Raw genomic sequence first — 23,067 nt, 5'->3', positions numbered from 1 at the left:
TTCGAAACAGATCAGATTTGAATAAGGTTCCACCCTCTGTGTACTCGGGTAACTTTCAAGCGATTCACGAAATTTTTCTTTACAATTTATTAACGCATCGAATAAAGTGAGAGAGATTATTTTTGAAATTGAAGATTAAGATGTTTGTAAAATACCAGATGACTAGAAATCAGGATTCAAACAAAAGTAATAACCAAGTAGTGGAAGAAACTCGCTCAACAGCATGAAACTTGACCAAAAAGGAAACCACACTTCCGGCTTTACGCTCTTTCACGAAACTCCCGAATATCGTTGATAATTCTCGCTACTTGAACGAAAGTTGTGAGCTTCGGGCTTCCTTTCCAGCCCCTTTCATTCGCCAGATTACGAGAGAAGGCTTTTAAAAAAATTTGAAAAGGCTCTTGACGCGATCCCGTCTGGTCGCTCGCTGCCACGAGAGGCCACCGTTCGATTATCCGGATGGTAATTAAACGATCCACCGAGCGATACGTCGAATTACTAATTACCGAATGTAGCTAATTATTCGTCGTTATCGCTCGCAACGATCGATCGAACGTCCGTTTCACGGGAATTTGACGCGTTTCGTCGAATCGCCAGGCCGCGCCGGTTCATTCGAAATACAAGCCCCGTACGAAAAAATTGTCGGTGCAAGAAACTTTCCAAGCATTTTCCAGGGGAATCTGCTGAAAGAAAATGTCTGGGACGACGCATTGCACGTTGACTTCGTGTGCTAGTCATTTCCATATGTATAGCACCGGTTCCGAAATTAACATATTCTCCCGCTCGTTACAAGTCCCTCTACCCTCTGTCTGCTCCTTTTTTCTCAACGATTATTTCGTTCTTTCTCCTAGGTCCCTTTAATTCTCAGTGTATGCACATACATGTATATACTTTGCGGATCTCGTCCACGATATTTTACAGCATTTTTCTTTTGCGCTTGTATTCGCAACTTGTAACATTTTCACTGAAAAAGACGTGATAAATTTTGGCGTTGTTAAAATCAAAGTGTGCGCAAATTGTCGAGCACGTGTTCGTATTGCTTCTTCGTTTCAGTTTTGCCGAGATTTTCAAGCAGCGGTGAAAAGGTTAAACCCCGGGATAGAGGGTTGCGCGTAAAAATCGCGGAACGATCGTTTTCGCTCGAAGATTCGCAGAAAGCCGCGACTCACTTCGAGTATCCTCTCGAAAACGTTTCAATCGTTGCCCATCCCCCCGATAGAGGAAGGGGCATCTCTAAAAGCAGAAGCATCGAAAGGGACGCGTGAGGAACGGGCCGCGTGCTTGCGATGAACCGTGGAGAAAGCGTTTCGCTGCATTTTTCCAAGCGATCGACGTTCGACAAAACTTTCGCGCCTTTACGCTCCAAGCTGAGCCGCCAACCCTCCTGCTATTCTTCAGCAGCTGGAATGGAAGCGACGGAGGAGTCGTGGTGCGCGTACGTGACGTTGCATTTACATAACGCCCGTGCAAATTGTCAATGCAGCCAGCTTCGAAAATAAAATATGCGTCGCTGTTCCTCGCAGAAACGGCTAAGAGTCGCTGGTTATCCCCTGCTACGATGATTCAGAGGGACTTGACTTACAGATTGTTGTTACTCTTCCAGTACAATTTCTTATATCTTTGCTATCATTTTTCCAAGTTATAGCATCATATTCTTATCCCGTTTGCTTCATTTCTCTTGTAAATCTGCTTAAATTTATTGTTGGAATAAAATTGCAAATTGCATTTTTTCACCAAATGTCTAGCATGGTAAAAGGATTAACGAATCCATCGAGCAGCCAGGCTTCCCGTGTAACGCGATTTCCCTTCAACATTCAGGATCGATACGTGTACTCGTGGCCACGAGATATCGATGTAACGAAACGACGTTACATTGACGAAAGTTTCACGTCGCCATCCCAGATTTTCATTTTGAAAGTTTACGATAGCCTGATCAAGTTCGTAGTCTCACGGATGAAAGCATTATCGTGGCAGCACCCGTCGCGTCGTGGCTCGCTGCCTCGCTCGCTTTCAACTTTCCGAGCGAACCTTAATGAAGAATATTCCTGAAATGAAAACTGTCGGTACTCGCGCAGAGTTATATTGCATCCCTGGGAAAACAAGATCGTGCACTCTATAAAACGGCGATCCACGACGAGCGGTTCGCAGTTACGGTGCTTCCTCTGTTTATTCCATCGGGATCGAATTTGAAAAGCTCGTCTCGTGGCTATCGAACGACCTGTTACACCTGTTTCTACTTTTTCCACTTTACGTTTCCACCCTTCGAATGTTTAATGTTTCCTATGTATCTCGTATTATTAGCGAAAGTGACGAAAAATGTTCTGAAATTCCATTAAAAGTTTGGATATAGAGAAACCAGGAGACGTCGGGTAGCGGGAACGAATATCGATCAATGAACTATCACGCTTAATTGTCGCTATCTGGCGCGGATAGACGCGCTACGAGTGTACCGATGGAAATTTACATAACACTCGGTACCAGTGATTGGGCCACTGGGACATCAGATTTTATAGAGACTGCAAGGCTACCCTGTGCACACTGCACACCCACCCACGCTCTCGACCCGACCATTTTTGCACGGTCCGGTCGAAAGTAATTTTCTTTTTACCACCACCGTAGCCGCGCGAAAAATTCTATTACTATCTGACTGTAACGTGCACGCAACCCACGACGTAATATAGCGAAAGAGTTTGCTACGATACATTCGGATATTTAATCCTTATAAAGTTATGCTTACCATATTTCATCTAACGCCACTGCAGATGTTCTATTGCAGGGGTTCTTAAACTCATGCAGTCCGAGGACCCCCTCTTGAACAACATTTTTTTCGTACAATGTTTATTAATTATATAAAATATAGAAACATGAAAAAAAGTCAACTTCTGACAAAAATACAAATAATAATGTAAATATTTAATAATTTTTAAGCAATATGATATAAAAATTTTAAAAATCACAGACATAATAATAATAATAATAATAATAATAATAATATTAATAATAATAATAGGTTCATGTTTTATTTATTGGCTTAAAAATATATTTTTTATTGCTCCGCGCTTCTTGAACTGTTTGCAACCATTTTTTATAATTTTATCAGGGTCCGAGGACCACAGTTTAAGAACATATGTTCTATAGTATGAAATGATCTAAAGAACGAACGAAATGTCCGATTTGGAAACTTCAGAAAAGTACGACTAGCCCTGATTGAGACAGTATCCGGTCCCCGTTCTCTTCCACAGCCCTCGAACGTGTATTCTATCCCCGGTAAATCGGCCGACAAACTTTCGACGTGGAAGTTGTCCAAGAGAAACGGCTGTGTCGCTCGGTCTCGACCCATATCGCGGGAAACTCGGCCAAATTGAATGGCGGCGAGGTGGCGAGGTGGCGATCATTAGCCGGTTTATCTCGGTCGCGAGGTAGTCGGCGGGGCACAATGCTCTCCTGTGTCCCCGTTCGTACTTTGTAAGCGTGAATCGAAACGAGAGCGAGAGCTCGAACACGTGTTTCGAATGCGTCATTTCACTAGATGTAGTACTAGTCAGTGGGGTAGAAACGGCCAACTCGATACCGCTAGGGTACAAGTTGGTTTATCGTTTGGGGTTATCGGTCGACGAAGGCAAGCCTCTCAGAGCAAGATCCAAACGATTCTGTTCCATTGGCTCAGAAATCGTTAGTCCTCCTCTATTTTATTTCGGGAAACCCACATACGTGTAAAAAAAAAATTTCGGTTCACTTTTTTTCATGTTACACACGTGTTTTCGTGCAACCGATCAGTGAAAAACTATCGAATTATTTTATCCCGTCCAGGTCGCGGATAATCGAGCGAACGAACGAATTTTTCGGTCGAATAAATAAAATTCCCGTGAACATAAAGATCGAACCCGGGCAAACGGGACGGCGGCAAACAAACAAACGAGCTAGCGCCAACGTGACAAAAGTTACAGCGCCCCTTCGACGATAAAACATCGTTGCAGTCGATCGATTTACAGAGGTTGGCAAACACCGAGACCCACGCGAATTTCCACCGCCCTCGGCGACCAGAAAGGATTCAATTAACCGACTCCGGACGTTCCTTTTAGCGCGACCGAGCCGCAACTGCCTCCTACCCCCGATCCCCGACGGGTAATTTTATTTCTGCCCGATTCCTCGCCCAATGGAATCCTTCTTGCACGCGATTCCGAGCACTCACAACTTTGTTACGACGTGTTTCGATCAATCTGTTCAATTTGAAAAAAATTAATCAAAACACAAAGTTTGTCTTTCAATTGTTCTTTTTTTCTCCCAATTCGTACACCGGTATTTTTTCCGACATGAAAATTCAGCATACAAGTGGCATATATTCCTGACATTGATTCGTAGCTTTTCGAACGATACATAAACGTTTCTTTTATCGAACCGACGTCATTAACATAATTATCACCATCCGTTTCCAAATTGTTACAGAATACGTTCCGTAGGTTTGCTCTCGCGTATCTTTTGCTCCCCGTTTCGCCTCGTTTCCTATACCTCGAACGAGAATCGATAAATCAACGATCCGTGAAATTGCCGCAAATTTTGAACGTTACCTTCTCTTTGCCGTACCGTCTCGTTTTACGACATTATATGCATATTATAGAGCGCGGAAGATGGACATACCGATCGAAATTCCTATCCGAAGAAGAAATTCATTCGTTTATGTAAATAAACGAAAACAAGATGCGAATGCCACTTCGATAGCGTATCTTCGTTGTTGTATTCGATCTATCCGACGATCAATCGAGATTGTATCGTTCGATCGGCCAATTGGAGCGTCGCGGGATTATCCGAAGAGGGTAGGAAAAAGGTCGAGAGGGAAAATCACGAAGCGTAGGTAGAGAGAAGAGAAAACTATCGCGTTTATCTTCTGGAATTAAGAGCAGCCCGTTCACGATGGCGAATCGATGGGAAACCCTAGACGGAACAGAGATCGTTAAGAGAATTCTGAATGAGGTGCGTTAATTAACGCAGTGATCAAGTTTTAATGTCTACGAGGTTGGTTGGTTCCTAAAGTTGCCAAGCATATTGTCGCAGAGCCTCGAGGTAGCGGATATAGAAGAAGTTCCCTGGTGTCTCAGAAATCCCATTCTAGCGGCAATTTTTCCCGGACAATAGTCTGATTAATTTCCTTCTAATTAGGTCGAAGACTTATGAGAGAACGAACGTTTGGGTGACAGTGGCGAGAGAAGAGGTGCACTAGGAACAGTGGCGCCTTTTTATCTTGACGTCTATGAACCATAACGTTCGCATGGAAAAGGGAAATATTTTTTGTTCTGCGATTCAGATTCGTTCGACCGTCAGTTTTCTCGTCTGCGACAGTTCGTTTTATTATACAGGGTGTACCATAAAGAAAGTTAATACAAATGTTTGCAATATGCGCGTTATTTCGTGCGTGTACTTGAATGAACAATGACTTCAGGAGGGAGTACAAAGAAGTAATTTCAGAGAGAAGATTTCAAAGACGAAGGCGACCAGTTTCCCCACAACTTTTCGCATTAATAATTCGACCGTGCGTTCAGAATTATAAATCACGCGGCCGCAATCGGCCCGCCCTATTGGAAATATCTGAAATTCCAAGGCGTATCGGAGATGTACTCACGAATTGCATAAAAGTTCGTTCAGCAAACTTCCTCGTCTTTTTCTCTCTTATTCGCAAAACTTTCGAAATATTTCAATAGGGAATTTTCAATGGAAACGTGCCCTTAATTGCGATTCCACGTGTCAGGAACGCTTCCTTACGCGAAGCGCACGCAAAACCCTGTCTAATTCCCGTACGTAAATTTACGTAACGAGTCCTAATTTCGATTCTACGCTACGGTATCAACGGTCTTAATTAACATAGTCTGTGGTCGTCGGATATCGCGATCCTAATCGTCGAACCACACAAAGCTAGTTCGAAACACACGGAAAAAGTACGCAAACTCTTTTTCATTTTCCCAGACTTATAAATCACGAATGCAATTTGAAATTCCGCGGAAGGTGGATTACGTTTCCGCATTCGTGTAACCGGAAACGATTTGCATCGAAAACACGCGCTGCTAGTATGAAACTCGAATGACGGTCGTGTAAACATGCAACATCACTTTTTCAAAATTATCGTAATTCCTAGCGACATGACTGATGGGAACTGTTACGACTCGAAAGCAAAACATTTTCCATAAACTTTCTGATGAGAATTCTGAGTCCCATAAACGCATCCTTTACCTCATTCATTCAAATGTCTTCGCTGTTACAAAGTACTAAGACTTCCCCTTACACCGGAAGATCTCTTATTTACGTGAAGATTTTTCCGTGTTTACGAAGCTATCCAAAACTTCCCCGACGAATCTATATAAATTCTCTTCAACGAAAACGTGTTTACCGGCGGTGTCATTAACGATGCAAGGAAAACACATTTCCGGTATCCGATACCACGCGACGATCGATTGTGTGCTCAGCTGTTGCGAGGGAAAAGCACGTGGTGCAAGTTTCAAACTGCAGTTACAGAGTTTTGCTCGAACCGTAAACTCCTGTCTCGCTGACTGGATTGTCTGGAAAAGGAGAATACTATAAATCGAAATGATCTTTGCGTAACACGTAAAAATTTATAAGAAAATTTTGGAGAAGTTCATAAACAAGGGAAAAGGGGAAGGTGAGAATAAGGATGTTTGAAGACTTATCGTTTCACGTCTGACTTATCGTTTGCTAATACTACTGTGACGCGGAAAGCTTTCAATTTCCACGATGCACGTTTTTTTATTACGGAGCCTGTTCTATTGAATATGAAGAAATAGAAGTAGAAGCAGCAAGAAAGAAAATGAAAAACAAAGTATAAGATTGTAACGTAGTGTGTGGGATAAAGGCGTTAGCCAAAGTCGAACAGGAAAGTAGGAGTTACGATCGACGTTCCGCTCGACGTCGCGGTGACTTCTGATTCGCTTCCATGTCGTTATACACCGTTGCAGCCGAGAGCAGCCCGTTTCTCGCCATAAAACCGTTGCTGGACGTAAAAAAGGAGGAAAAAAGGAAACTATTTTACGAGGTATCCATTTGAATTTATTCACTGTGAAGACATTTATCGCCGCGGTATCGTCCGAGCCTGAAAATTACTTGGAGCTGGATAAAAAGAAGCTTAACCGGTCGAATGTCCCTCGACAAGATCTACGATCGCTTTGCAAAAGGCAAGATTTCAAGGTTTTTTAATCTACCATAGCCTAATTGTAAGATTTGCTTAGACCAAGTAAACCTTTATTTAACCAAATCCTTCTCGATGCAATTGTACCGTGACATTTATAGGAAAGCTTAGACTTTTGTTCACCGTTCTCTCTTAGTCGAATAAACTTGACCATCTAATCTTGGTAGCGAAGGAAATCGAGTAGATCGGATGGAAGACGATCGTTTTAATTCATGGACGAGGTCTCCTTCGTGGATTCAGGGTAATCGAATACAGGATATTCCCAAGACCGTAACGAATACGAAACATACGAATACGGGAGAATTGTTTCTAAGGTTTCAGGACGAAGGTAGCAATTACTTAAAAGCTTTCAATTGTTTACCAGCGGAGAAAGACTAGCCCGGAGAGTTTATGGGATTCGCATCCCAACAGGTGGCAGCACCGAAGGGGTAACAAACCAGGTTGCAACCCCTTTCAGAAAAATCATTCCAGCTCGCATTAGACTTTCAAATCGCCGGACACGCGCTGGATTAACGCCATATTCTATCCCTCCTAGCTGTATAATTCATTGTGTTCACCAGTGCATCCCTTGCTTCCGTTACCTTCGTGTGCTGATACGAATTTCCGCTTCACAAACGAATTCAAGGAAGAGTGGACACGAAAGGATGTCGACCCGATTCGTTAACCCATAAACGGGCACATATTTCAAACCCCTTAACACTGCGCATCCGACGTCTTTCGATGTAAGCCATATCTACTATGCTAAACGAGTTCCGTTCATGATTTAGAATCATAAATTGTTAAAGAAACCTGGAGGAACTTAGGCTAATGTATATCTTATAATCTGAGCCCAGGCTTAAAATTGTTCAAAAAGCTAATGGTTAAATTGCAAGAAAGATGATAGGTACTTACAGACTTACGGTTTAGAAATACAAAGAATTAATAATGTCGGAGGGATGCAATTCCGATATAAATCGGGTTACCATATCTACTGTGATAAACGAGTTCCGTTCATGATTGTTAAAGAAACCGCGAGAAACTGAAGCTAATGTGTATTTTATAATTTGAAAGCAGACTCGTTGAAAAAGCCAATGGTTAAATTGCAAGAAAAATGATACAGACTGAAGGTTTAGAAAGACAAAGAACTAATAATGTCGGAGGAATGCAATTCTACCGCGAATTCAAAGACTCAAAAGCTAGAGCAGATACCGTAACTGGACTTGGGACAGATTAAAGCTAGTTCAGAACCATGCCTAACTCCGCTTTGCGGTCCCAGGCCGCCTCATCCGCGCCGTTTCACCGCTTTGCGGCCAACTTTTGACCCATATTTCCTCCCCGTGCGAGGGAGTTAATGCTCGTTAACGAATGGCAACGTTCGCGTACAAAGGCTACTTTGACTTTCTACGCGTGGTCGCGGATGGTCCACTCGTTTAACCTCCCTACTGGACCTCAACAACTTTCCAGGATAAATTGAAGCGTTTTGGAAGATTACACTAATCGATCTTCGATCAGGCATTTCAACGGATGCAACGCATCGACGAAATGACGAAGAAAAACGGGGAGAATTGTTAAAAACGCAGTTATGCGAAAAAAGGAGCGTCGCGTTAGGTAACCAAGCGTAAAAATAACTTTGACTCAATCGAACAGGCAAACGTAGATACACACGCGACGACGATCGTTCGAATGTTTTCTGAAAACACACGATTCGCGAGTGCACAGAGTGCACTCTTTTACCGTGACGAAAAAACCACTTTTTCGCCAAACAAAAAAGAAAAAACGGATTCCCAGGAAAATACGAAAGCGTTCGACATCGTAGGCAGCGAGGTATCGCTGAAGGACCGCGAAGAAAATGTTTGCCGAGTCAACGGAACGTGTTTTCGCGGTGCAAGCGGTTTCGTCTCTTTCTCTATCTTCCAACGACGAAAGACGTTCAAGCAGCACCCAAGTTCGTTAATGTTTAAACAACCCCACGGCTACTACCTCTATCTATCGTTTCTCAATCTCGGACTACGATTTTCCCCCTGAAAAGACGAACGAACCTTGTCGTGTTTCCCATGCTTGGGAAAATCAGACGATTCGCATCTACCAAAACCTTTACCCAAACAACGCACTACTATCCTAACAAGTATTTTCCGAGATTGCGAACTAGGGCGCGAAACTTAATTACCAAGATACAAGAACAAGTAATTTAGCCGTTTATAATTTCAAGAGAAGTGGCAGAAAGTTTTTATCGGTCGCGAAGGAAGTCGAATCGAACGACGAGGTGTCGGTGCGATTTAAAATGCAATTTGCATCGGCAGAAGCTGCTACTCGCAGAAATCACAAACGGGCTCTGATTAGAGCCAAGTTTTCCGGCAAGAAACTGGTCGTTCGCGAACGAAGTCAGGCGAATCCCGTCGAGAAAACGAGCAAGATGAGTAACAAGACGGAGAAAGAGTTGGAAAAAAAAAAAGAAACGGGAGAGGAATTTACCGGGGCTAATTGCATGAGATATGCGATTGTTTCATGCATATTCAGCGAGTCCTCGATGTGGGAATAGCTGATCGCTACTTCTTCCAGCTACATCCTCTTTCCCGCCGTTTTATTTTTCCTTTTTTCCGCTCGTTTTCCTTTTTCACGAAAAGTCGCCCTCTCCAGAAGTAGGAAGCTCCCTTCTTCTCTCCTGGAACGAGTAATCCGATCCTAAGCCGCGAGCTACGTCCTCGATATTAATTAAGTCCTCGATCTTGCGCGCACCTGCTTCTCTCCTTTCCTCGATACGTTCGCGAATACGTATAATCTCTCGTTTCTCTCTAGCAAACAAGCTCACCAGCGGACAGGACGTAAATAACGTTTATGGAGAACAAATCGGTGTAATACTCGAAACGAGAAACTTCAACTGTCTGGCGTAGTGGACAAAAAGTGTTCTTATCAGAGAATATTTAAAATATTTGAAACAACGTTATCAATGATAAGCGAATAAAAGAGCATCGACTGTAGAGTTGTATCGACGAGCAGAGAACTGGTCGTTCCGCAATAAGGAAAAATCCTCGAGTTTCGTTTGGTCGGCAACGAGCTCGAATAAACTTGCCAACTTTTCATTCGACTCTTCCGGCGAACGAGCCGCAATATTCGCCAATTCTCAAAGTTTCGTTAACGCGAAAACATTCCCGGGGAAACACAATCTCGCGAGACGGAACAAGCTTCTCCGGACGATTATCGAATTCTCCGGGAAACGTTTCCCTCGACCGCCGCTGCCGATGTTCATCCTTTTGGATTTTCAATCGCGGTTATTCCCTCGAAATATCGACAGGATGATCGATGACCAGGAAACTGGCTTACGAATATCTTCTACATTTCGTTTCACCTCTACTGTATATTTCGCTCCTTTATACTCCTATCTTAAATTACTATATGTACCCGCTTTACTTTTGACACGCAATAATACGTTCCTTCGAAAATTTTCACCGTAAAAACCGCCTAGACGATAGGTCCAGGATAAAAGAACATCGCATAGTCAAAGAATAGGAAAAACTTTCGATATAAAACCGACCGCTCAAGAGATCAAGAGATCACGAAGAGGATGGAACTTTCGGAAAGCAAGAAAATATATCGTGGGTCTTCCTGCTTTCTTCGTCGTTGAATAGCTTCCGACAATAGCATTGTGTTTCTTAAAAGCACATGCAAGCCAGTGAAACCACTCAGCCTGATTGAGAAAACGCGAACCGTGCGCGATCGGATCTATTCGATTCGATTAGATCCGATACCGAAACGGTCGCAGCGAAACGAAAAGCAACTTCGTCCGTTTGATGGGTAGTCGCGAAAGATTTTACTACTCTAACGATAAGATTCAACAAGTCTTACGCTGCTTTCACACTCTCTGTGCTCTCGTAGTTGATTCAAATAGCGTTAATATTACATTACTATAGTTTCATAATGAACATGGTAAATTGGAAAATGTTCTGTTCTGACTAATTACAATTATAATGCATCGTGTTACATTTCCATTAATGGATATGCGAGAGCGTATACATACGCCCTTCTCAATCAAAAGGTTAAATCTCGCGCGAACAACGGCAACGTGCGCCGATAAACAGTAGACACGTGCCAACTCAAACTTCTTGCAACATTCTTGCGAAATTCACTTCGTTCCCGTTTACAAACCGGTGACATAATATTGATGCAAAAAAAAAACAACGTTTTTTAAAAACTTACCACCAAGCAAGATGTGTACCAGAAGCGGGATGAATCGATGTCGACGCACTCTCGTCATGATTCTTCAGCTCTACATCAACTTGCCTTTGCACCTGCCTTGTTCACTCTCGATTCCCGTGTATTTGTTAACCTGTTAACCGTGTGAATTAACAACACATGATTTTATAGACATAACAAATTGTGTATTAGGTTGTTGCATATCAACAAACGGCCGACAGAAATGATTATGGTACTAATTTATTTTTCATTCTTTATTCATTTATTATTTTGATTTTACTAAAATATAGTTAAAATTGTGAAAAATTTACAAAAGAAATCGGTCATTTTATTTGCATCAACCTAGTAATCCATTTTTATTCATTATTCGTTCGCACTCACAAAAAGAAAACAACACTTTTACGATAGAAAAAATAATCCGGTTAACAGGTTAAAAGTTTTTTAAATATAAACACAAACCCTATGTAAATGACAAGTCTTTCGGTTCACGATCCAATAAATAAACAAGCGTTACAACGATAAAAATATTAAGAAAAACACGAGAAACGAACGAGTTGAAGTCCAACGAAGCCGTTCGACACAGAGGCTCACGGGGAGAAGTTGCGCGGACGAGGTCTCGGCTTCGACTGGCGCGCTCGACGTACTTGAACCCTCTGATAACCGGCCAGCCCCCTCTGATTCAACGTTCACCGGCTCCGTGTAAGCACCGTTTCGTTCTGTATCGCCCCCATAGAAACCTCTTTCCCCCATAACGCGCTAATTTTCTAATTAACGCGAATCGGACCGCGAGCCATCTTTCCAAGGATTCGATGAATTTATTGCCTTATTCTGAACCATGTGTCGTCTTTTCCAAATTGTTTTCGCAGCGAAAAATGAACGTATGAAGTCAATACTGATGGAATTAGAATTTGTTACGATACTATTTCGATACTTGCTATTCATAAATGGTACCCCCTGAACTTATCAGCTTTATTTTAATACATACAAACGAGATGATTACGATCGTTTGTAAATAAATCTTGTACTCTCTATTCTTTTTTTTCAGAACCATTAAGTTTACAACAAAAAAGGGTAATATTTGAAACTAGATCCAAAAAATGAAATCGACACTGCAATCAAATTACAATCCCAACATTTATTTGTGCTTTCATTTCCTTTCCCTTTCGCTTCACTGCAATAATCAACAAACGTGTTGTCTTTCTTAACTGAACGTATGCTTCCGGTAAATACCTTGAATGATCGTCCACGTGGCATGAAATTTTCAAAGGGAATTGATATAATTTTTCGTTAACCTTTGAAATTATAATGGATAATTATCTAACGTATTTGTATCATATTATTTGGTTTTCGATTAATGAAATTTTCCATTGAAAAACATAAAAATCTTTCAATTGATCAAGCTCTACTCAGCGTCGTTTGGATGGCGTACTATCAAAGCAAACGAAGAAGGATAGGTTATTGTACGTGTTGAGCACGTGTTGTGCAAGATAACAGAGAAGAGAAGATTTCCGTTACGAAGCCAACGCGCTTCATACGTCGGAAGTGAGGTCTGTAGTCGAAAATCGACCAAAGATATTAAAGTAACGAGGTTCTCTGTATAAACCGGACGTTAGCGCCTCCTGTGAGTTGCGCAACAGTCGCGAGGTCAGCAGCATTGCAACTTTTTGGCGCCAAGTGAGTGCAAGGCGCTATATATTCCACTTCCAAGTGAATCGCTTTGTAAAATTAGTACGTATATAAATGGCAATATTAAAAAAATTCAATGTTCAGTATATGACAGTCATAAAAACGATTTTACACGTGTATTTGTAAACATAACCTTGATATACTTTTAGTGCCGCCAAGGAAAGCAACAAAACGATCAGCACTGACTACCCCGAAGGGTCCAAGAGAGCCGAAACAGATCAGGAAGAAACAAGGTGAGTCATTATTTTATTAAAGGCCAGCAGTTACTCAGGATCGTGTTTTTCTCGCTTACAAACTGTTATTTATCTAGAGAAATTTTATCAAGAGTGTAAAACCACAATGCACATGGTTGTAGTTTCGATTCTACGATCGATAATTATTGTATCTCCGTAGTGGATGGTTTGTAGTACACTTAAGGTGTTCTGCAAGTTTCCAGAAACGTTTGAAACAATTTTTTCTGTCATAATATCGTGAATATCAGATGTTCTACAATTAGCGGGAATCGGCGCGAACCTAATCGTTCATCCGTGTATGAAATATCCTAACAGCTAAACATTTGCATGCATTTCACAGAATTGATTGTGAAACCTGACTTCCGACAAATTCCGAGCGGCGGCGTGATATTGGTATTTGGACAAGGTGATGTAGGACAACTTGGTTTAGGAGAAAATGTTGTTGAAAAGACACGTCCAGCAACTGTTCCTGGATACCAAGATATTGTTGCTATAGCAGCTGGTGGTATGCACAATGTCTGTTTAAGAGAAACAGGAGAAGTATTAACATTTGGGTGCAACGATGAAGGAGCATTGGGACGGGATACTTCTAAAGATGGTTCTGAAAGTGAACCAGGCTCCGTCAGTCTACCTTCCAAAGCTGTTCAGGTGACGGCTGGGGATTCCCATAGTGCGGCTTTACTGGAAGATGGACGGGTGTTTGCATGGGGCTCCTTCAGGGTATACTTTTTCTTTTAATTTTCTTTTAATTTTACTATTTTATCCGGTACACGGTTCCTAAAATACAAGTTGATGTAAAATGAAATGTATCTTCAAGGATTCTCATGGCACTATGGGTCTAACTTTGAAAGGAAACGAACGATTTCCGATAGAAATACTGCCTAATGTAAGAATAGTAAAAATAGCATCCGGTGCTGATCACTTAGTATTACTTAATGAAAATGGGCATGTGTATACATGTGGATGTGCAGAACAAGGTCAACTAGGACGCTTAGGTGCTAGAGCAGCTAGTAGAAATACCCGTCACGGCATGGGTCCTTTGTTAACTCCAGCTTTAGTTGAATTTAAAGTTACTAAAAAATTAGAGTTCGCTGATATATGGGCTGGAACATATTGTACATTTGCTAAAGAATATCAAAAAGGAGATATATATGTATTTGGTTTAAATAATTATTATCAAATTGGTAAGTAATATGAAAGAAACAGCGTACTGTAGAAAACTGCAAAATATTATTAAATGTTACAAAAATTGTTTCAGGTTTAAAAGATCCTGTTACTCATTTTCACCCCCAAATTTCCAAAACTTTTAGTGGAAAGGTTTGGAAACACATTAGTAGTGGCCAGCATCATACTATAGCTCTAGATGATTCTGGCCAGGTATTTGTTTTGGGTCGTAAAGAATACGGTCGCCTTGGACTTGGTCCTAACTGTTCAGATGCAAAAGAGTTAACGCCAGTTCCTGCTTTAAGTTCCATTAAATGCGTTGACGTTGGGGCGGGAAGTGCTCAATCTTTTGCTGTTACTGAATCAGGTAGTTTACCTATTTTATTATTGCTTATTAATAACTTATCATTAGCATAATTATTATTAAATATTATGCTTTCTCGGTATAGGGGATTTGTACTCGTGGGGTATGGGTTCGAGCGGCCAGTTGGGAACAGGAGAAGAAGAAGATTCTGAAAAACCTGTGTTAGTTAAAGGAAAACAGTTAGATGGTAAAACGATAGTACGAGTTTCAGGTGGAGGACAGCATACATTAACGTTAGCGACAACGTCCCCCGTTAAAAAAAAAACTGCCGGTTAATGGCAACTTGTTTATTAAATTTAAAGTGTTTCGCGCATGTGATAGCAATTTGGACAACGAAATGAAGAAAATCTAACGAAATTGAACTTTCTTGCACAAAAATCATGGTTGAGAAGAAAGTGTAATGAATACATTTCTTATGAAGTATCGTAATTTCGATAGTAACACGCGATACTTAAATGTGTGTATAATTTTTCTTTCTATTGTTATTTTTTCTACTTATAATTGTGTATTACAATAAAATACATTTTTCTACTTGAGAATTACATACTATTGCAAAAATTCCTTTTATCATGTAAGGTTACACAATATATTATGTTTATCACACTTCCCACTATTACAATTTCATTTACAAGAAAAAGATATCGCTTATAATAAAAATTAAATAAAATTATAGTTACGAGGACGCTGGCCTAAAATAATAAACTATTACACAGTAATGCAAAAACAGTGCTGCATTTAAGTCATTCAATTAAATGCAAAATAAAGGTTTTATAATAATTTATTCTAAGTTTCATTCTGTAAACTACAGAAATAACCACTTTGTAAATATAAATTATACCACTATTTAAGTGATAGATGCTTACAGGTCATCGGAAGAAAAAACTATTAAATGCATAATATACATAAAGTTTCCCTAACAAAATAGTATTCTTAATTCATTTTTGGTTGTTCTACAGCTTTACCCTTTGCGAAACTTTCTTCTTGTAAAGAAATTTGCTGGAGTTTTTTCCCAATGCGTTCTTGAACATCTAAATATTTAGCAATACAACGATCTAGACATACAGATTCTCCCTTGCTTAATTCTGCGGTAGTATATTTTGGTGGAATACACTTTCTGTGACATGCAGATGTCATACGGTGAAACATATCAGTCATCATTTCAATTTCTATATCTCTCACTAATTTTAATTGTTCTTCACTGAATTGAGGTAACCCAGCCATTTTGTAGTTGAATTGTTTCTTATTTTATAATATGTATGTATATATATATATATATATTTATATATACACATATATGTTACCAAACATATAATTTTATTCTATAATATTAGAATCACGTATGCGCTGTCTTGATCTCATATTCTCATATCGTCTATCATGTATCCGTCTTTTCGCTGTCGAAAAAGCACATACTCCGATAACAATAGCTGCAGCCCTGCAAAAATTATTACTATATAAATGATATCTAACGATCTGAACATACTATACGGATTCAGAAATACGAATTAATATAAATATAAAGAAACGTATATATTATTTATTCTTACTATCAAATTCTTTTATGTAAGACGTTAACCATTAAGAAGAGAATCTGAAAATAGCGACTGCGTGCACATTTAATTAACCTACCATCCAATCGCTATCTTTGTGTAACTTTGCAAAGCCATTCTTTTTCTTAATTCATACAAAATATCGTTGAACTAAAAATTAATTGCATATACCTGTACGTTCATTCATGCAGCCGTGCAATTATGACTATACATGTGACCATGTAATCATACAACATACAACCATGAGATCATCATGCGACCATGTGGTTTCTGGTTTTCTAGTGATATCGTATAGTTTCTTGTAATTAAATCACCAAATGAATAAAAGGTGATGGCAGATTATAAAGAATGTAGAAAAAGCAAAGATGAAACAGAAGAAAGTAAGCAAATTAAAAGAAGGCTGCACAAAATAATAAATAAAAAGTTAGAGGATTTTATGTTTTGTATGTGACTATCCTGTAAGATGTACATATGTTTGTATGTACATACATATACATATATAAGTACTTACTCACATCCATATATATTTGCGTCATAAGAAAAGTGGAATCTACGATTAAACATCAAACACCAGTAATTTGCAGTAGTTGTAAAAGGTAATTGTTACATGAAATTGGTAAAGTTGACGGATGCAGTGTTGGTTCTGATAATTTATGTAAATGGTTTTTATACCTAATGTATTGATATGTTAAAGAAAAAAAAAGGACGGACCTTTAAATCATAAAAGAAACAAGTGTGTAAATTATCCAAAATAAAAGACGCTTGTAACTAAATATAAACAGTTGTATATAATTACCTGTTGAAGTTTGTATCCAATATTAGTGAAAAATATGTTGAAACAAAGTAACTTTTTTACGCACAACATTGGTATAGCATGGAAGACGTTTGTTCGAGAATCTTGCGATGTTTCCCCGATACCCTCGGAAAAGAAGGAACATCGTTTAAATTTTCAAGACAACCAAGCAAAAGAAGCTTACGAGGAAATTATACATGAAAAGAACGATGTAAACATAAAGTTACAGCATAAGCACTGTAAACAGAAATCGTTTGTTACTCAAAATGCAACTGACATGCCAGTTTCAATGAATGGCAGCAATGAAAAAGTTAAATATAATTCAAGAACTGATGAAAAGGTGACGATTAATGCTATATTGAAAGCAGTAGAACAAAAGGATTTTGAATTTTTATTGAAGCACATGACACATGACAATGTTAATCTGATGGATGATTTTGGCTGGACACCTCTTATGTCGGCTGCATATTGTGGCCACTTAGATATTGTAGAATTTTTATTAAACCTTGGTGCTAACAGGAAAGTGAAAGAGAAATCTGGCCTTACTGCAGCACAATTGGCATTGAAAAAAAATTATTTAAACATAGTTGCCTTACTCAAAAAGAGAACACAATCTATTACTAATAAAACGTTAGCAGAAACAGATGCATATACATCAGAAATAAATACTGATGCTGCAGCAGATAAGAAGTCAGATGATAATAATGAAATCATATATCACAATATTGATAATGAAAAGAATTGCCCAAGCAAAAGTACAGGGTTTTATTGTGATATTTGTGAAGTTCACTTTTATGACACAACTTGGAAGAAACATCAAACATCTACATTACATATTTTTAACTCCAAGCCAAAACTACCAAGTACAATGTATGGAATATCAAAACAAAATAAGGGCTATCAAATGCTGTTAAATCATGGATGGGATGAAGAATGTGGTCTTGGACCATCAGGAAAAGGAATAAAGTATCCTGTTAAAACCTGTTTAAAAACTGATAGAAAAGGAATAGGCCAACCGAATGAGAAAGAATACAGAGTAACACATTTCAAACCTGGAGATATTGCAGCAATTGGTAGTCCTAAAATGCTTAAGCAAAAGGGCTTAAAAAAGAAAGATAGGGAAAAATTACTAAGTAGGGAAGTTAGAAAAGAAAAAGCGCTACGTATTGCTTTATCCTAAAGCAGTACCGAAACATTTGAAACTTTGAAACTTTTTCTAATAAGACTGAATACAATATAACTTTACATTCACTATTTAAATGTGTATGTGAATTTTTGTTTTATTCCATTTGATTTCGATATGTACAAGACTGTTTACAGATCAAGCAATATCCTGACAAATTGTTTTTTTTTACAGATGAAACTTGATCAAGAGAAAGCTTTAAAACACATACAGCAAGTAGAAGAAAAAGCAGGGGAGATTCTTACAGATAGGCAGGAAATAATTGCTTTAGACAAAAGAAGAAATGACGATAGAGTTGGTATGAGAGCACTACAGAAGGCAGGCAGTAACAAAACTTGGATAACTGTTGGACCATTATTACTTAAAATGTCATCCAAAACTGCAGAAGAATTACTTGTAAAAGGTGTCGCATATCATTTATTATTCATTTGTTCTGATATTTTTGTTAAATGAACAGTAATTAATTTCATTTTTTATTATGTTGCAGATCAAAAGGAATGTGAGATTGAAATTAATAAAATAAGAAGTAATTTAAAAATTAAAGTGAATGAATTGCGGGATTTAGAACTTAATCCACCTGTTCCAGGCTTGATGTTACAGCCCATGTCTCATAAAGAGATGTCAGCAATAAAGCAAGTCTTAGGTTCTTAAATGTATACAAGTACTTTATTGTTAAAAGATGCTGCTTCTAAGTCAATTTATATAAATATTAATTAAGTATTGTGTGAAATTTGTACAAATTTATTATAAGAATGTAAAAGCACTAATGAAACATAATAGTAATAAGTGTTTGTACAATTGTAATGTTATGTATGCTTTAAAAAGAAATTTCTTTAAAAATCCCTCTGAGTGTTGTTTTACTTTAGTCGTATTATGTATATTTTAAGATGTTAAATTAGTATAAACGTTTTTAGTGCCTTTGGTACAATGGGCGCTCTCAATTGTCCGCATAATATTACGTACGGTTCATACAATAAATCTTAATTGTTAATTTAATAATAGATTATTGATCAATCCTCCAAAGTTATCGTGCTCGTCAGCATGTGTTTTTCATATAAACATGGCACAGGTGATCCCTTGATAGCAGTGTGTACTGAAGCTAATTTTTAATAATAGTGAACAAATAGCTAGTGCAAAATGTTTAACACCAGTATTATTTGAAAATTTATAATTTTTTGTTGATGTCATATATGGAAACATATTTGACTGACGCTAAACAAACGCATATATATAAATATATGTAAGATTTAACCTTATCTTGAAGTGGTTATTTTAAATATATGAAAAGTTAGTATAAATAAGAAAAGATGACGTCGCGAGAGGTATTAACAATTCAGCTGGGCCATTATTCCAATTTTATTGGAACCCATTGGTGGAATCTACAGGTAATTACAATAAGATTTACTCTTCGAAGATCATTAAAATGAAAGTTAATTTTCATTTAAACATTTTCAGGAATCGAATTTTTCCTATGATCCAGCTAATCCCTCTGAAGTTAATCATGATGTTTTATACAGAGAAGGAGAAAATTTCAAGGTATCTATCTCTTAAATTCAAGAATGTAGATATTTATAATCTGTGGCTAAAAACAAATGGATGATATTCTTTCAGAAAGAAGTGACTTATACACCTAGACTGTTACTTGTGGATTTGAAAGAATCATGTGGATACCTAAAACAGGAAGGTACTTTATATGATATTCCACAGTATCAAGGAACAGAATGCTTGTTATGGGACGAAGAAAAGGTAGAAGTTACTCAGGAAGAACCAGCTACTAAAACACCATTTGTTAAAAGTTTAGAAGAGCCATCTGAAACTTCAGAACTTACGTCTTATGATTTAGAAGATCACATTAATTCATGGGTGGACTATCTAGTACCTAGATTTCACCCTAGAACAGTGAATATTGTGAAACAATATAAGCACGAATGTACAACACAACCATTTGATGTTTTTACTTATGGAAGGAATTTATGGAACGCAGAGAAATTTTCAGAAGACTTCTGTGATAGAATAAGAGCCTATGTGGAAGATTGTGATTTAATGCAAGGTTTTCAGGCATGTGAATTAATCTATATAAATGATTGACCTCGTATCATTTCATAATATTGATGATATTTATGAAATATAGATAATTCTAGATTCTGTGGATGGTTTTGCTGGACTTGGAGCGTCGTGTATGCAGTACTTAAGAGACGAATATGGAAAAAGTATATTGTCATTTCCCTGTATGGACAGTAAAAAGACTGAACCTTCTATGTCGAATCTGGTCCAAGCACTAAATACAGCTCTATGTTGGCAACATATAGGAGAATATTCTTCCTTGTATAGTCCACTTTGTTGTGGACAAACGGGTTGGCCACAGCCTGGTGATCCAAGACCATTTAATCATTTAATATACGATGCCGAATTAAACTATCATAGCAGTGCACTTTTAGCAACTGCTTTAGACACGTTAACGTTAAGATATAGACGTAAAGAGTATCCAAACGTTGTTCTATCCGACTTGTGCGCGGATTTGAACAAATTAGGTCGAAAAGCAGCCGCAACGAGTTTGAGTTTGCCATTTCCTATGGTCGCAAAAATGGATCTGATCGATGTGCTGGACGAGTTCGAGGGAAACATATGGACAAGTTTAACACCAAGTTGCGACATACCAATGGACAAAAATATGCAAAGCGTAGTTTTACGAGGAATCCCCGAAGATAGATTGAAACGATCCGGTCCCCAGGCGATGAAACAAATGTCAAAACCCGCATACCGATGTTCTACCGTACACGAGATGATGACGCTTTATTTAGCGTGTACTTGTCATGCATCTGCTACTTATTTATCGACCATTTCGTCAGCATTGAACATAAAGGATCCGTTCCCAAAAATTTTCAGTAACGACATCACTGAAACTGGAGATATTGCTAAGTGGCCTGTAGGATCAGGTAAGTCAATGAAATAGAACAAATCATTTCATTCTTCTACATAATTATCTATCTTTAGACGTTAAATCGGTTCCTGTTATGGCTGGTCTACACAGTGGAAGCACCCTGGGCACGATGTACGAATCTTTGCACGTTCAATTGAGCAAAATAAGAAGCATCAAGAAATTTTATGCGTTTATGGAATCAGGTTTAGAAGAAGACGAGTTTAAAGAGTGCCTCAATCATCTGCTTGATTGCAAAGAAAATTATGAAGACCATTATGTATAAAAAACACTAACGAATGCAGTTAATCTTATTTTGAACCTTGTTTGTAATACATTGTTTTTCATTTGTAAAATTTGTATCGAGTCTTTCATTTCTCAATTCTTCTTTGCAAGGTTATTGGAAAAAAATGGTCGGTCTAGAGGGAATTTGGGTTTTCCTCGTAAATTCTTTACCGAAACAGCCTTGAATATGGGAGTGGCGGGACACACCCTGGTTATTAGATTTCCTATTGAACATTCCTAGCGCGAAAACTCAGTCGTAAACGAAGAAGCATCGGCCAAAATTTCATTCTTCATGTCTATATAAGGTTGTTTTCGCGAGTGTTCTCGTTGCTGAATAAAATGGGAAACAAGGTAACGACGTTCACTGAGGAACAGCTAGAGGATTACCAAGACTGTACCTTTTTCACGCGCAAGGAAATCTTGAGGTAATTTCAATTTTTAGGAAGTTTAAATTTAGCTTTTTTACATTCGTTTCCGTGTAGGATATTTAAACGATTTCGAGAAATGGGTGATCCTGGAGCAGTTCCACAATGTATGACGGCCGAGCAAGCGTCCACTCTTCGTATACCATTGTCCTGTCTAACGCGTATACCGGAATTGAAGGTTTCTAAAGGATTTTTCTTACGATTGAACGGAAACACGAAACACGTTCGACGTTGAACGATTTCGTTTCAGGAAAATCCGTTCAGGCAACGTATCTCGGAGGTGTTCACTAGACGAGTCGTTCAGAATTTGGGCCAAGCGACTACGTCCAACGACGCTGGAATCTGCTTCGAGGAGTTCCTCGAGATGATGTCGGTTTTTTCGGAGCAGGCGCCGCGGGACTTGAAGGTCTTTTACGCTTTTAAGATTTACGGTACGGACCACCGCGTGAACCAGACAGACAGAAGATCGTGAGAGAGTTTCGAGGTCGGCTTCGTTCTACCTATAGCTCGTTCTATGGGATTCAGAAGTAGATATACGTATGGTGCTCAGGCACGAGACCGTCTATTGATTTTCTCCTTGCACTATAAATTACAGCTTGTAATTCGATCGATTAAAACGTTTCTTACCCTTCTTGTTCTTCCGTTGTGGGTTTTAGGTGGTATAGATAATTAATCTTCTTAACGGTTCAATACGAGAGAGATAGAAGGGTGAAGGGTTAAGTACCAAGCCGGTTAACCGTTTCTAAAAGAATTCCATTTGCTTGATCGAAGACGTGCCTTTGATTTCTCTGCGTAACTTTTATTTTTGGATAAATAGATTTCGACGAGGATGGAGTGCTAGGAACGAGCGATTTGGAGCGCACCTGTCGACAGTTAGTTCAAGGTGGTCTGAACGGCGAAGAAGTGGCCACCGTCTGCCGAAAAGTTTTGGAGGAAAGCGACATCGACGGAGACGGTGTTCTATCGTATTTGGAATTTGAACACGTCGTCACCAGAGCTTCGGATTTTATGGCAACCTTTCACATAAGAATTTAATCTTCACACTTTCGAAATTCAATAAAATCTACTGCAACTCCTTCACCTAAGAAAATATGATTATTCTTAG

The 23,067-nt window shown here is 38.9% G+C and overlaps 6 protein-coding genes across 9 annotated transcripts in view; 4 read left to right on the top strand and 2 right to left on the bottom strand.

The window, feature by feature from the left end:
• LOC117601151 (kin of IRRE-like protein 3) overlaps positions 1-12,716 on the bottom strand; it is a 102,885-nt gene extending 90,169 nt beyond the window's left edge. The window contains exons 1-2 of one of the 3 annotated variants that reach the window (XM_034317566.2): positions 12,593-12,716; positions 11,366-11,495 (exon numbers count right to left, since the gene is read on the bottom strand). In XM_034317566.2, the coding sequence (XP_034173457.1) occupies positions 11,366-11,423 (58 nt within the window). In that variant the 5' untranslated portion in view covers positions 11,424-11,495; positions 12,593-12,716. Of the gene's footprint in view, positions 1-11,365; positions 11,496-11,743; positions 12,046-12,592 lie in introns of those variants that run through there. The other 2 variants (XM_034317564.2, XM_034317565.2) reach the window with 2 other exon arrangements.
• A 203-nt stretch (positions 12,717-12,919) lies between these two features.
• Rcc1 (Regulator of chromosome condensation 1) lies at positions 12,920-15,085 on the top strand. The gene is made up of 6 exons (XM_034317568.2): positions 12,920-13,090; positions 13,198-13,281; positions 13,622-14,001; positions 14,099-14,465; positions 14,540-14,812; positions 14,895-15,085. Coding segments are annotated over exons 1-6 (1,296 nt in total). The 5' UTR covers positions 12,920-13,089.
• On the bottom strand, positions 14,490-16,030 carry Tim10 (translocase of inner membrane 10). The gene has a single exon (XM_034317573.2). The coding sequence runs from the start codon at positions 16,028-16,030 to the stop codon at positions 15,740-15,742; it is 291 nt and encodes a 96-aa protein (XP_034173464.1). The 3' UTR covers positions 14,490-15,739.
• A 1,061-nt stretch (positions 16,031-17,091) lies between these two features.
• On the top strand, positions 17,092-19,177 carry LOC117601159 (uncharacterized). 2 transcript variants are annotated; one of them, XM_076692947.1, is made up of 3 exons: positions 17,092-18,188; positions 18,528-18,738; positions 18,823-19,177. In XM_076692947.1, the coding sequence occupies exons 1-3, from the start codon at positions 17,190-17,192 to the stop codon at positions 18,984-18,986; spliced, it is 1,374 nt and encodes a 457-aa protein (XP_076549062.1). In that variant the 5' UTR covers positions 17,092-17,189; the 3' UTR covers positions 18,987-19,177. The 2 variants fall into 2 exon arrangements, 1 of the variants encoding a protein (XP_076549062.1); XR_013063602.1 differs by lacking the exon at positions 18,823-19,177 and having other exon boundaries at positions 17,092-18,415; positions 18,510-18,738.
• Positions 19,178-19,312: 135 nt separating this feature from the next.
• mst (misato mitochondrial distribution and morphology regulator) lies at positions 19,313-21,558 on the top strand. Its single transcript, XM_034317567.2, has 5 exons — positions 19,313-19,720; positions 19,791-19,871; positions 19,947-20,393; positions 20,467-21,271; positions 21,330-21,558. Exons 1-5 carry the CDS (start codon positions 19,643-19,645, stop codon positions 21,536-21,538), a joined length of 1,620 nt encoding a protein of 539 aa, XP_034173458.2. The 5' UTR covers positions 19,313-19,642; the 3' UTR covers positions 21,539-21,558.
• Positions 21,559-21,830: 272 nt separating this feature from the next.
• LOC117601157 (Calcium and integrin binding family member 2) lies at positions 21,831-23,067 on the top strand. The gene is made up of 4 exons (XM_034317571.2): positions 21,831-21,962; positions 22,020-22,140; positions 22,213-22,393; positions 22,780-23,067. Exons 1-4 carry the CDS (start codon positions 21,877-21,879, stop codon positions 22,995-22,997), a joined length of 606 nt encoding a protein of 201 aa, XP_034173462.2. The 5' UTR covers positions 21,831-21,876; the 3' UTR covers positions 22,998-23,067.

This window comes from Osmia lignaria, chromosome 16, assembly GCF_051020975.1.
Source record: "Osmia lignaria lignaria isolate PbOS001 chromosome 16, iyOsmLign1, whole genome shotgun sequence".
Taxonomy (NCBI): Eukaryota; Metazoa; Arthropoda; class Insecta; order Hymenoptera; family Megachilidae; genus Osmia; species Osmia lignaria.
Note: the sequence above shows the minus strand (reverse complement) of the source record. Positions and strands in the feature narration are given on the sequence as shown.

Excerpts from the sequence above, each read along its gene's own strand:
- Rcc1 (XM_034317568.2), top strand. Across the intron at positions 13,282-13,621 it reads ACAGATCAGGAAGAAACAAG|AATTGATTGTGAAACCTGAC; the intron begins GTGAGTCATTAT and ends TGCATTTCACAG. Across the intron at positions 14,466-14,539 it reads AAATAATTATTATCAAATTG|GTTTAAAAGATCCTGTTACT; the intron begins GTAAGTAATATG and ends AAATTGTTTCAG.
- Tim10 (XM_034317573.2), bottom strand. The coding sequence starts at position 16,030 with ATGGCTGGGTTACCTCAATTCAGTGAAGAACAATTAAAATTAGTGAGA.
- LOC117601159 (XM_076692947.1), top strand. The coding sequence starts at position 17,190 with ATGTTGAAACAAAGTAACTTTTTTACGCACAACATTGGTATAGCATGG. Across the intron at positions 18,189-18,527 it reads CGAATGAGAAAGAATACAGA|AAAGCTTTAAAACACATACA; the intron begins GTAACACATTTC and ends CTTGATCAAGAG. Across the intron at positions 18,739-18,822 it reads AGAAGAATTACTTGTAAAAG|ATCAAAAGGAATGTGAGATT; the intron begins GTGTCGCATATC and ends ATTATGTTGCAG.
- mst (XM_034317567.2), top strand. The coding sequence starts at position 19,643 with ATGACGTCGCGAGAGGTATTAACAATTCAGCTGGGCCATTATTCCAAT. Across the intron at positions 20,394-20,466 it reads ATTTAATGCAAGGTTTTCAG|ATAATTCTAGATTCTGTGGA; the intron begins GCATGTGAATTA and ends TATGAAATATAG. Across the intron at positions 21,272-21,329 it reads TAAGTGGCCTGTAGGATCAG|ACGTTAAATCGGTTCCTGTT; the intron begins GTAAGTCAATGA and ends ATCTATCTTTAG.
- LOC117601157 (XM_034317571.2), top strand. The coding sequence starts at position 21,877 with ATGGGAAACAAGGTAACGACGTTCACTGAGGAACAGCTAGAGGATTAC. Across the intron at positions 21,963-22,019 it reads ACGCGCAAGGAAATCTTGAG|GATATTTAAACGATTTCGAG; the intron begins GTAATTTCAATT and ends GTTTCCGTGTAG. Across the intron at positions 22,394-22,779 it reads TTACGCTTTTAAGATTTACG|ATTTCGACGAGGATGGAGTG; the intron begins GTACGGACCACC and ends TTGGATAAATAG.